At 66.6% G+C, this 12,563-nt stretch overlaps 1 protein-coding gene across 1 annotated transcript; it reads left to right on the top strand.

The window, feature by feature from the left end:
- Positions 1–246: 246 nt before the first annotated feature.
- LOC139001300 (arrestin domain-containing protein 1-like) lies at positions 247–8,642 on the top strand. The gene is made up of 8 exons (XM_070402993.1): positions 247–396; positions 5,024–5,134; positions 5,545–5,595; positions 5,683–5,837; positions 5,925–6,107; positions 6,181–6,357; positions 6,447–6,885; positions 6,955–8,642. The coding sequence occupies exons 1-8, from the start codon at positions 279–281 to the stop codon at positions 7,017–7,019; spliced, it is 1,299 nt and encodes a 432-aa protein (XP_070259094.1). The 5' UTR covers positions 247–278; the 3' UTR covers positions 7,020–8,642.
- Positions 8,643–12,563: the final 3,921 nt, after the last annotated feature.

The following is a 12,563-nucleotide window of genomic DNA, read 5'->3' as shown; positions in this document are numbered from 1 at the left end:
TGGGAGGCTGGAGGCGTGGCTGAGACGGGGAACGGGCTCGCGAGCGTAAGGCGTGGTCGAGGGCATGTCTCCACAGAGGGGGCGGGGATATGGGCGGGGTCACACCGGGGGACTGGCCGGAGGGGGCGTGGTCTTGCCTGCGGCGTGTCCGGATTGGAGGAAGGGCCGACGGGGCGGGGTCGAGGGCGAGTCGGACCGGTGTGGTGCTCAGAGCAGAGTCGGCCAGCAAGCGGGCGGGGGCAGCAGCGAGCGACCGTCCGGCCGGGCCCGCGGGCGGCATGGGGCGGGTGCAGCTCTTCGAGATCCGCCTGAGCCACGGCCGCATCGTCTACAGCCCCGGGGAGCCGCTGGCAGGGGCCGTGCACGTGTGCCTAGGGGCGCCTCTGCCCTTCCGAGGTGGGCGCGGGTCGCCTTGGGGCGGGCCGGGCGCGGTGGGTTCAGGTGGCTGCGCTCGCTCCGCGGGCTGGGTCGGGACTCCCGGAAGCGCTGCCGATGTCGCTGAGTCTGGGCCACCCCCTTCTCCCCTAGCACGACCCAGGGCCCGTAGGGGCGCCACTCGGGTGCCCCGGGTGCTGGGAGTGTTGGGTGGGAGGCGGGCGGCGTTCGGGGCAGAGCAGGGAGGCCTGGGTGGCCCAGTCTTCCGCTTCTGCCCTTCCTGTCCTCTGCGCCCGAGTGAAGGCTGGGAGCCTGTCCACTTTGGCAGAGCCCACTGGGACCTGGACACGGGCAAGCCTCCAACCCTCCCTGCCAGGGCTCCAGGGTCCACTGTGCCCCGCACCTGCTGGGCCCTTACTGGGAGGCTTTCTCTCCCACACCCCCAGCTCCTGGCGCAGACAGTCCCACTGCCGAGTCTGCGGGTTCCCAGCTGGACCCACGGGCCACCCGGGGCACCTGCTTACATCCAGTCTAAGCTTGTACTTGTGGACAGGGGTGTCTTGCTCACCCCTGGGTGCCCAGGCTCCCAGCCCCACTGGCATCTGGGAGGTGAACCTGAGCCCTCCTGGCCTGTCCCCCTGCTGGTGCACACACCTGGGGCTTTGGGATCAGGTTGCCGCAGCTGCCCTCCCCAGCACCCTCCACAGGTGCCGGCCTCTCCTGTCCGAGGTGACCACAGGGACCTGGGTGGGTTCTCAGGGCTCGACCCTCAGGGTGGGGGCGGGGGATCCCTGGCTCTGAGCACAAGGTTGTGCGGTGTGTCCCTGCTGGGGTGCTCCTCCACCTTGGGGTGCTCAGCCAGACCCCTGTGTGGCTGACAGCTCAGCGCTTCTGGTCCCCACTGAGGCCTGCGAGCCCCTCTGGGCAGCCGCTGCCTCCGTCCTGGACAGGCCTCACCTGCCCCTCACGCCACAGTGAGAGGCCGCGGGGGTCTGAGAAGCTGGTATAAGTAGCCTGCTCACCTCTCCCTAGGGGTTCGGCCTGTGGAGTCTCCTCCCCATGAGACCGTCCCCTCCTTTCTCGTCTCCCCAGTGGGAGTTTGGGGTTTGGGTGGGAGTGCGTGTGGTAGGGGCACAGCAGGGACCATGCCGTTCTTCCCTGGGGCACAAGCCAGAGGCGAGAAGTGCCATGGGGCCTGCTTCCTGGCGGGAGGGAGGGTGCTGTGCAGGGCCCCAGGCAGGAGGGGCGGCCGAGCCCCTGCGCCACGCTCATCACCTGGCTTGTCCACCTGTCACCCTCCTGTAGCCGGGGCCCAGGGAGCAGGCTGTTGGTGACCACAGTGGAGGGATGGCCCGAGCTGTGGGGAACTGGACTGGTCTGGCCTGGACAGGCCCCCCTGGCCTTCGTGTGGCGGGTGGGCTGTGGGTGAGCAGACAGCTGCCACAGAGGGCCGGGGGAGCCCCGCTGGTGGTCCCACCTCAGAGCGGGAGAGGGAACGGTGGGGGGTGGGCAGGGGAGCAGGTGGGTTTGGTCAGGTGACCCTGGGAGCAGAGGGAGTGTGGGCGCTGTAGCTGTGCTGTGCTTCCTCCCAGCCCGGCCTGGGTCGGGGAAGGGAAGGTCGGGCTCTTTTTCCTTCTTTTATTCAAATGATACTTGTTGAACCCTTGCTGCCAGCCAGTGATGCAATGGGAGGCCTCCATCCCCGGGAAGGACATGGAGAAGGACAGCAGCCAGCCCCCAGCCCCATCCCCATCCCTGGGAAGGACATGGAGGACAGCCCCCAGCCCCACCGGCTCACTGAGCTCTTGTCACGGGCCTGACACCACCCTCCCCACTTCCAATGGTCCAACTCTGTGAATTCTCATAGCAGCCCTGGGAGGTGGGCGCTGTCATCCTCGTGTGACAGACCTGGAACCAGGACAGAGAGAAGTGGCTCATGGGCTAGAGGCAGGGAAAGAAAAGATGATTTAGAAAAAAAATATATATTTAATATATTTTTATTGCTTTCAGAGAGGAAGGAAGGGGGAGAGATAGAAACATCCATGATGAGAGAGAATCACTGATCGGTTGCCTCCTGCACATCCCCCCCTGGGGAGGAGCCCACAACCCGGGCATGTGCCCTTGATCGGAATTGAACCTGGGACCTTTCAGTTCGCAGGCCGCTGCTCTATCCACTGAGCCAAACAGGTAGGGCAAGGGCTAATATATTTTTATTGATTTCAGAGAGAAAGGGAGAGGAAGAGAGAGATAGAAACATCAGTGATGATAGAACCATTGATCGGCTGCCTCCTGCACGCCCCTCACTGGGGATCGAGCCCGCAACCCGGGCATGTGCCCTTGACCAGGAATTGAACCGTGACCTCCTGGTTCATGGGTTGACGATCAACCACTGAGCCACCCCAGCGGGGCCCCGTGATAATTTTCCTTAGGGAACTGAGCAGCCCCAAACATCCAGACAGGGGTACCCGTCAGTTCAGCGCCGCCGGCCATTATACATCCAAGCACTGGTACAACTGAGCGTTCCCCACCTGGACGCCCTGCTCGGTGCTGTGAGCACACCTGCCGGCCTGCATCTGCGCAGTGGGCGCTGCTGGTGCGATGCCCACGCTCTCCTCCAGGGGGCAGGACGGTGCGCTGTGTGTGTCCATCCCTCTGCTCCGTCCTCTGGGAGAAGAGGGTGGAAGGGACAGGATGGTTTCCTCCGGAACAGCGACTGGCCTCGCTCATGCAGTCAGGGTCCGGAAGGGGCGCCCGTGTGTGTGCAGAAGGGGCTCTTTGCTGGGCATTGGGCAGGCCGCAGCGCTCGGGCCCTCGGGGGTAACCAAGGTTCGCTTTGATACCGGTTCTTTTTCCGGGGTGAGGTGCCCCCAGAGCTCTTCACCTGAACTCTGGGGTGCAGACCAAGCGGGGGGGGGGGGGGGGGTAGGGCGGCGGGGGCAGGTCTCAGCCACCTTGCCCGTGGGCTGCGCCTCGATTGTTGGCGTTACGAGCTGTGGTGCTTGGGGCTCCTGGGTAGAGAGTGTGAGATTCTGAGAGCTGCTGGGTCCCTGGTCCGTGCCCATCCTGCCTGGCCCCTCTCCAGGCCCCTGTCGGCCTACATCTGGTTACTCCAAGGGAGCGTCTGTTTCCCACCTCAACACAGTTGCCAACTGAAGGTTACAAGTAACAAGTCATCCCTGAGCTAAGTGGTGTTAGCTACCATCGTGGGTTGGGATTTGGACAGAGGTGGGCAGATCGATTCTTCAGCTCCGTGCGCCGTCCACTGGGGTCACTTGGCAGTGCCCGGCGGGCACCGGGGCCGGCACCGGGGCCATCTGGGGACCACGGCATCCCTCTGGCATACTCTGTTGACCCCAGCATCCCCAGGGCAGCGGGACCAAGTGGGGCCGTGCCCTGCCCACGGGAGGGTTCAAGCTGGGCGGCTTTTCCCTGGGTCTGCCACCCTGCCCTCTGCCTGCCCATGCCCGCCTGGCCGCTCCTGGGCTGTGAGGGTCGGTAGGAGCCCCGCTGCCCCAGATTTCAGGGTGGGGACACTTCCAGGCCTGGACCCAGGAGGGCTCGGCCAACGGAGCGAGGATTAGAAAGCAGGCTGAGGTCCCAGAGGGAAGACGGGACGGCACAGAGGCCAAAGGCTGGTCGCTGGCAGTGCCGATGGGGGCGGGGGAGAGCCAGGGTCCCGAAGGAACTGTGTGCTGAGGGTGACCCTCAGGAAGTCTGTCAGCAGGTGGGCCAGCCTGGGGATGCGTGGACACGGCTGGCCTGGCTGACCCCTGGCCCGGGCCCCGGGCACACAGGGTGGGCGCTTCCTCCCTGGTCAGTCAGGTGTCGGACTCTGCGTCACCTTCCCCTCACCTGATGTGGAGTCAGGGAAGGGAGTGGGACTGCCCGGAGATGCCGAGGTCTTTGACCTTGACTCAGCCCTGTGTGAGAGGAGGGCGGGGCCGCAGGGCCACGCCGGTCAGCCTCTGCCCTCTACCTGCTCGGTGCCTCTGCCCCTCTTGGGCTCAGAGCATAGGTGTTGGGCTGAGACGTCCGAGTTCCTGACCACAGAACAGTGGCTGCCACGGGTTCCTGGTCTGGGTGCTTCCGCTGGGGAGTAGGGGAGGGGACCAGCCGCTGTGGATGCAGAAAGTCAGTCTGCTGGGCAGTTCTGGCCCAGGAAGTCAGGGCTGCCCCACCCGCCATTGTGTGCCTTTTCTGCCCAGGCGGGTCTGACCGCATTCCTGCAGTGTGAGACCAGCAGCTGGCGCTTCCCTGTCTAACTGACTCGCCTGTGAGACAGTGAAGGCCGGGTCAGCGGTCACCAGCCCCACGGGCCTCTGTTCCGCATTCATGCCCCACGCATCCCCTCTGGGAGCCGGGTGTTCACAGGCTGGTGGGCCCAGGCGTGTCCTCTGGGTGACCCTGGGGGCAGCAACACAGGTGTCCCTTGCGCCTCACCACCCTGGCGCCCTGTGAGCACCCCCAGCTGGGGGAGGGGCAGGAGCTGTCTTCTAAAAGGCAGCAAACCTTTGCTGGCTTCTCAGGCCCCAACTGGGGGGGCGGGGGCGGGGGGGGGGGGCTGCCAGCCCTGCTTGAATGCCTGTGCTGGGGGCAGGGAGGGGCCAGGCCGGCGGCGGCTGGGCTCACCCCGTCCCCCTTCTTGCAGCCATTCGGGTGAGCTGCACAGGCTCCTGCAGGGTCTCCACCAAGGCCAACGACACAGCGTGGGTGACGGAGGAGGGCTACGTCAACAGCGCTCTGTCGCTGGCTGACAAAGGTGCGTCCTCCTGGGAGCCTGTCTGTCCACCCCCCTTTCCATCTGCCTCTGGGAACCCCGTACTGGCCCACCTCCTGCAGGGCTGTGCACCCTGATGGGTCTCTCTCCCGGGCAGGCTCTGGGCCTCGCTGGATAGGGCTGGGCTGCTGACCGGGCAGCTTCTCCTGGCTGTGGGCGGCTCCAGCCTCCGGGACAGCCCTGAGCCCCTGTAGTTTAATCCAAGCTCTCGGCCCCATCCTCTGCCCAGGCCTTGGCCCTGTGCTGCTGGGTGCAGGGCGCAGGGGCCGGGCACCCCAGCAGCCAGACCAGTGCAAGCTGCTTGGCTGTGGCGCCTGCTTCTCTCCTGGGCCCTGTGGTGTCACCTGGGGCTCCGGAGGGCCCTGGCCCCACACCTCCCTGTGTCTCCGCAGGGAGCCTGCCTACTGGAGAGCACAGCTTCCCCTTCCGGTTCCTGCTTCCTGGTGAGCGCCCCGCCTGGCCAGGCCTGGTGGTGACAGTGGGTGGGGGAGGGGGGGCCAGTCGGGTGCCAGTCTGTGCTCTCTCTCCAGCCACGGCACCCACGTCGTTCGAGGGCCCCTTTGGGAAGATCGTGTACCAGGTGCGGGCCACCATCGACACGCCGCGCTTTGCCAAGGATCACCAGTGCAGCTGTGTGTTCTACATCCTGAGCCCTCTGAACCTGAACAGCATCCCGGACATCGAGGTGAGGGGGGGCTGGTGGTCCCCTGGGTCCAGGGGGATCCCGCCTGCCCACACCACCAACGCTCTCCCCCCTTCCCCTCTCCCCAAGCAACCCAACGTGGCCTCCACCACCAAGAAGTTCTCCTACAAGCTGGTGAAGACGGGCAGCGTGGTGCTCACCGCCAGCACCGACCTCCGCGGCTACGTGGTGGGGCAGGTGCTGCGGCTGCAGGCCGACATCGATAACCAGTCCGGCAAGGACACCGGCCCAGTGGTGGCCAGTCTGCTGCAGGTCAGGGTCCCCATGGGAGGGTGGAGGGGTAGGTCACTGGCCTGCCCGGTCTCACAGGCTGGCCCTTCCCTAGAAAGTGTCCTATAAGGCCAAGCGCTGGCTCTATGACGTGCGGGCCATCGCGGACGTGGAGGGTGCCGGAGTCAAGGCCTGGAGGCGGACGCAGTGGCAGGAGCAGATCCTGGTGCCCGCCCTGCCCCAGTCGGCCCTGCCGGGCTGCAGCCTCATCCACGTAGACTACTACCTGCAGGTACTGGGGTTGGGGGGCGGCGGGGGGGTGGGGGGTAGGGGGTGGGGAGGGGGCCCGGTGCCTGGACCCTCACCACCCGTCCCTCGCAGGTCTCCCTGAAGGCGCCGGAAGCCTCCGTGACCCTCCCGGTCTTCGTCGGCCATATCGCTGTGAACCCAGCCCCGCCAAGTCCACAGCCAGGCCCCGGGCCGCCTCCTGGGGCTCAATCCTTGGTGGTGCCCTCGGCCCCGCCCCAGGAGGAGGCTGAGGCTGAGGCCACGGCCGGCCCACCCCACTTGGCGGACCCTGTCTCCCTCCTCGCCAAGAGCCACTTGCAGCTGTGGCCACCTGCCGCCTTCGGTGCAGGGCCTGGCGCCCCTGAACCCTGTGCCCCGGGCGGCAGCCCCGCCTCCCAGCCTCTGCCCCCCGCCTTGTGCGTCTCCACAGGTGCCGCTGTGCCCTACTTCGCAGACGGGTCTGCAGGGCCGGTGCCCACCACCAGCACCGTGACCCTGCCCCCGGAGTACAGCTTGTGGGCCCACCCCTGTGGTGAGTGAGGGCCTGGGGCCTGGGAACGGAGGTGCCACGGGCCCCACGCTGACTTCTCTCTCTCCGCAGAGGCCCCGCCGTCCTATGAGCAGAGCTGCGGCAGTGCAGACGCCAGCCTGATCCCCGGGAGCTGACCCGCGCCGCCCTCTCCCCGCTGGCCGACCTCTGCCACGGGACCTTTGCGCCCGGCCTGACCCGGCCCTCTCAGGACTCCATGCGCCCGGCGGGCCCCGCCCCGCAGGTGGCCTCTCCCGGCCGAGGGCCGGCTGGACCGGACCCACACGGTGTAAATAAAGCATTGCATTTGTAGCGCCGGGCGCAGGCCGGCCTCTCGGGCGCCCTCCTGCGGCCGGACGTGCGCGGGCCCAGCCTGGGGCCCCTCCTCGGGCCCGCCCTCATCCCTCCCAGGCGAGGCCCCGCCCAGCCCTCAGCCCCGCCCCAGGGCGCCAGCCTTTCTCGCCCCGCCCCTTCCGGGCACCTGGCCCTCTCGTCCCTCCCCTCCTGGACGCGCCCCCTTCTGCGCCCCGCCCCTTCCGGGCACCTGGCCCTCTCGCCCCTCCCCTCCTGGACGCGCCCTTTCTCCTAGGTCCCTCCCTCCCTCCGGGCGCGTTCCCCCGGCCCTGGGAGCTGGCTTTCCCGTGGAGCCCAGGCCTTAGTCCGGAGGCCCCCGGTCCCTCCTGTGCACGCACCTTGGCTGGCCCGGCCGGCACCCACCCGGCCAGGCGGCGCAGTTCAGATCTGCGCCGGAGGAGGTCCCGCGGGGGCGAAGGGGCGGGTTTGCCCTTAGCTTCGCCTCAAGTGTCACGTTGCTGCTGGAGCTACTGCCACGTCTGACCGAGGCCGCTGCTTGCCTCCATCCAAGTGGGAGCGCGGGCCTGCTCCTGCGGTCTGTTCCCAAGGGCTGTCCCCTAGGACTCGAGGAGCCCACGAGCGGAGCCAGGGTTTTGCAGAGATGTTTCCCAAGGGGCATCTGCTGACCTTCCCAGCCCTGCCCGCCTGCCAGTGGTCCTGGAACCAAGTTTGGGAAAACGGGAGGTGGGGTGAAGGCTTGGGTTCGGAGTCTGGCTCTGCCATATGGTGACGGGTGACCACGGGTCTGCTACCTTAATCATCACAAACTCATGGGCCTCGGAAGGGACAGGTCGAGCCCCCATGCCAAGTTGACTTCTTGAACATTTAGCAGTCCAGAGGGGGGATGTGGCCTGGTGGTGTGGCTGTCATTCTCTGGTCCAGGTTCCACCCCAGGAGCCAGGGCAGCTGATACACTTTTCACCCTCACCCAGCTTTCTGGGCCTGCCCCGCCTCCTACTTTTGGGGGGGCAGGCTGGTAGATGATCATTTTGCACACATCCCACTGGCCACCCTTTGCTGTGGGAAATGTGCTTTTTATCGGGCAGCCATGCACCCGGCCAAATTTTATTATTTGTAGGACAAGAAGCGGGTGGAAACCGGAGAAAAGCACAAAGTATACCACCAACAGGATAATCTAACACATCTGCTAGAGGCTGTAGCCTCAGACGAAAGGAAAGTCCGCACGGGTTCAAATCGCATCTCTGCCTCTAGACCAGTGGTTCTCAACCTTCCTAATGCCTCGACCCTTTAATACAGTCCCTCATGTTGTGGTGACCCCCAATTTCATTGTTACAAATTGAACATAATTAAAGCATAGTGATTAATCACAAAAACAATATGCAATTATATATGTGTTTTCCGATGGTCTTAGGCAACCCCTGTGAAAGGGGTCGCGACCCACAGGTTGAGAACCGCTGCTCGAGACCGTTGGGTGGCCTTGAATACAGCTCCCTCGCTTTGCCTTGCACGTTCACAGAACGTGGGCGAGAACAGTGACCTGTCCCTCCTGACCGACCTGATGGTTAGAGTTAACCTGTCACCTGCAGAGCACAGCGCCTGACATGTTACCAGGGGTCCCGAGGACAGGGGCAGGCTGCCCTCATGGTCCCAGACAGGAGTGCAGCCTATGCCTGACATTTCACTTCTTTTGGTATTTGCCTGGTAAAGGATTGTTCTTCGTATCATTCACTGAACAAATGTTCATTTAAAAAATATATTTATTGATTTCAGAGAGGGAGAGAGAGGGATAGAAACATCAACGACGAGAATCATTGATCAGCTGCCTCCTGCATCCTCCCCCCGCGACACTGGGGATCGAGCCCGAAATCCAGGCATATGTCCTGACTGGGAATCAACGTGTGACCTCCTGGTTCCTCGGTCGACGCTCAACCACTGAGCCACGCCGGCTGGGCCAAATGCTCATTTCGAATCCCACACGCCAAGTATAGTTCTAAACACCAGGACACATGACAAAACCCTTGGCCTTTGGGACTTAACATTACAGTGAGAAAAACAGACAATATGGCTACGGAGCAAAACCAAGCAAGGAAGTTCTGGGGAGCGGGATCATTTTCTGAGCGGTGAGGCAAGCGAAGGCTCCCTGAAGAGGTGGAGTCGAGACCCAAGGGTGGCAGCGAAGTGAGCCACTCAGATACTGAGCTAAAGGCGTTTCTGGGAAGGGACGGACCAGGGCCCAAGGCAGGAGATGGAGGGGGCAGCCCGAGAGGCAGGTGTGGGCCAAGGTGGGTCAGGCTGGGTGGTATGAACCACGACGGAGAGAGAACTCCCCGAGCCTCCTGTCCCAGGCTCCAGGCAGAGTTTGGGGGTCCCCAGCCTGCCACGAGCTGACTTAGGCTGCCAGGAAGAAAACGCTGGAAGGTTTCCTGGGTGGGCAGGGGCCTCCGTGTCCTCCTCTGCACCCGTGTGCGCCGTGGGTGACAGACTTGAAGGCATTTCCTGGCGTCTTTCTCCCGGGAGACCGAGCCTGCGTGGGGTGGAGGGGCCCATGAGCCTTCCACTCGGCCTCCGCAGGTCTTGTTTCGAAGACTGGCCCGAGAACCCCATTTCAGCCCCCGCTTCTCTCCGCCACTCCCCGGGTACGGGTACGGGGACGGGAGGAACTGGTCGGGACGAGGGGAGCGGGAGGCCTGAGCCAGTGCTTCCAGGGCATGGAGCTTGGGGTGACCCGGGACGCTGCGCGGCTGGGGCACCTCCACGTCAGGCATCTCCCCTAACAAGAAAGAACACCCCCAAACGGGGGCAACCCTCCCCAAGGGGACGTTCCTCACCCCACCCCCAGCCTTCCCAATGGGGACCTTGTCCCCGAGCAGGGCACACCCTCCCTCACAGTCCGACAGGCCGCTGCTGGGGCGCCCCGGGCGGACAACGCTCCCCGGGGGCCGGCCACCCAAATGGGAGCAAGTCTCCCCGGGGGACAGCCCCTCCCCCGCCCCGGGCGGCCTCCGCTGTCCCGACTCCATCCCCGGCGGGCGCACCCCCCACAACCCGCACAGCCCCGACCCGCACCCCTTCCCGACCTGGCGCACCCCACCCAGGGCACCGCCCAGGAGCGCAGGGCAGGGCCGGCCCCCCGAGAAGGCCCGCGAACACCGAGTCCGAGGTCAGAGGTCAGGGCCCTTGTCCGCCCCGCCCGCCCGCCCGCCCAATGCCGAATCGCAGCGAGCTGCGGTTGGTGAAAAGGCCGGCCGCCGGCCTCCCCGGGAAGGCGTCCCACTGGCCCCGCCCCCGGTCGGCCCACGCGCCCCGCTTCCGGCTGACTCAAGCTCGCGCCGCGGACGACGCTGTCCGGGCCGCAGTGCGCAGGCGCGGGCGCGGGCGCAGGCGCAGACTCGCCGGGAGGCCCGCCCCGCCCTGGGCCGCGAGGCGCGGGCGGGGCGATGGCGCGCGGGAGGGGCGGGGCCACGCTGCGGGCCCGGGCCATGGCCGCCGCCGATGCCGAGGTGAGGAGCGGGGCCGACGGGCCGGCGGCGGGCGCGGGCGCGGCGGGCGGCGTGGGGCGGCGGGGGCGGGGGCGCCGAGCGGGGGCGCCGCGCGGGCGGGCGGGGGCGCCGCGCCGGAGACAGGCCCGCGCTTCCTCGCCGCCGCTGCGCCTCAGGCCGAGGCCGGGCCGAGGCCCCGGGCGTGCGGGCCGCGCGGCGCCGGGCGCGCTTTGTGCGGGCGCGGGCGGGGGCGGCGCGGCGGGGCGGGCGCGGCGCGGAGGGGGGCGGCCCGGCCGAGCCCGCGGGGCCGCGAGGACAGGAAGGAAAGTGGGGCGCGCCGGCCAACTTCGCGGCGCGGCCGGGCGAGCCTGTGCGCTCCGGGCGCCTCGCTGCGCCCCGCTGACCTTCCACTTTGTTCCGAATAGGACGGCCGCGTTTGTAACGAAAAGTTGGCGGCCGCGCTCCTCCCCGGACACGGCTGCCCGGCCCTGGCGGCTGTCAGCCCGGGAGTGCGCGACTCGGGTGGGTTCCTGAGCGAACCTCCGCCCGGCTCCGGACGGAGAAACTTGGCTTCTTTTGTTAACGCTCCCGGCCTCCCCCGTGGCCGGGCCGAGGGTGGCGGCACGGGATCCCACTCCGGGCGGACCCCCGCTTCCCGCTGGAGCGCAGGGCGCCGCGCCGGCCCGCGGAGGGCGGGTGAGGTGCGGTCCGGGCCGCGGAGGGCGGGTTTGGGGAAGCGATGACCGAGCGGCTTCCTGGGCAGCCCCTCCAGGTGCCGTGAGAGCCGCGGGCTCTTCCGAAGGTCGGGGCGCCGGCCGGGCCCGGGCCCGTCTGAGAGCCCAGTAGTGGACACTCTGCTCGTCCTCCCCTCGCGTCGTCGGGAGCCCGATGTTAGCGGGACGCAGGGCAGTTGTTGAACTCCACGCGGGGAGTGTGCCCCGCGCCCTGCAACTTTCAGGGAACGAAAGGTGCCTGCGATGCGGGAGGCGCGGCCAGGCTCGCGGGAGGGCAGCCTGCGGTGCGCTGGGAGCCGCTTGCTGAGCGCCCGCCGCGTCCCGGGCCCTGCGAGCCCGGGGAGAGCCCCGTCGGCGCTTTCCTGCTCAACAGGTGAGGGAACGGACTGGGAAGACGTCGGACCAGTCGGTCCTCGGACTAGCACGGTCCAGGGCCTGGCACATAGTAGGCTTTTCATTGATACTTGCCGAGCACAGGGCCCGGGACGTCTCCGATCCCAGGCAGCCGGGGCTGGAGCGCTTGGCTGAGCCGAGGAGCTGAGCTGTGGGCACTGCACTACCTGTGCCAGCGCCGCCGCAGCGCCCGCCCTGCAAGGGCGCCCTCGTGGAAGCCTGGTGGGTGCTGTCTGCCGTCGGCGCCCCAGGAAGCAGGCCCAGCGAGGCCCAGGGCTCCGAGCCCGTGGCAGAGGCGATGGGTGCAGGCGGCCCCGTCAGAGCCCGGCTCCCTCAAAGTGTTCACTCTGTCCTGGTTTCCCGCCGCGACTTCCTGACCCTAAAAAGAACTGAGTTCCTGGGCTGTCCCCACCTCCACTTTGTGGATTAGTAAGCGGGGCTCCTGCGGTCTCCTGTGCCCGGATCTCGCAGCCCCAGAGCCCAGGGGGGCGCACTCGCCTTAAGGCTTCTGACCCAGCGAACGCACCTTTCAGCCGGAGGCCGCCCTGGCCAGTCCTATAACTTCGGGCAGCCGGGCTGCCGTGTATCTTGAACCTTATTTTTTGTTCCTTAAAGTAATATTCGCACATGCAGGTCGTTTAAAAACTCAGGTGGTGCTAAGAGATGTTTACAAGAGCCCTCCGCCCAGCCTTTGGAAAGGCAGCGGCCACTTGGCAGTCCAGCACGTGCTCCACGTGTAAGTCACCTGCTGTGTTGTCCT

This window comes from Myotis yumanensis, unplaced genomic scaffold (assembly GCF_028538775.1).
Source record: "Myotis yumanensis isolate MYYU_CA2020_CCGP unplaced genomic scaffold, mMyoYum1.0.hap1 SCAF_313, whole genome shotgun sequence".
Classification (NCBI taxonomy): domain Eukaryota; kingdom Metazoa; phylum Chordata; class Mammalia; order Chiroptera; family Vespertilionidae; genus Myotis; species Myotis yumanensis.
This window is presented reverse-complemented; position numbering and strand designations above follow the sequence as displayed.

Excerpts from the sequence above, each read along its gene's own strand:
- LOC139001300 (XM_070402993.1), top strand. The coding sequence starts at position 279 with ATGGGGCGGGTGCAGCTCTTCGAGATCCGCCTGAGCCACGGCCGCATC. Across the intron at positions 5,596-5,682 it reads CTTCCGGTTCCTGCTTCCTG|CCACGGCACCCACGTCGTTC; the intron begins GTGAGCGCCCCG and ends CTCTCTCTCCAG. Across the intron at positions 6,886-6,954 it reads CTTGTGGGCCCACCCCTGTG|AGGCCCCGCCGTCCTATGAG; the intron begins GTGAGTGAGGGC and ends CTCTCTCCGCAG.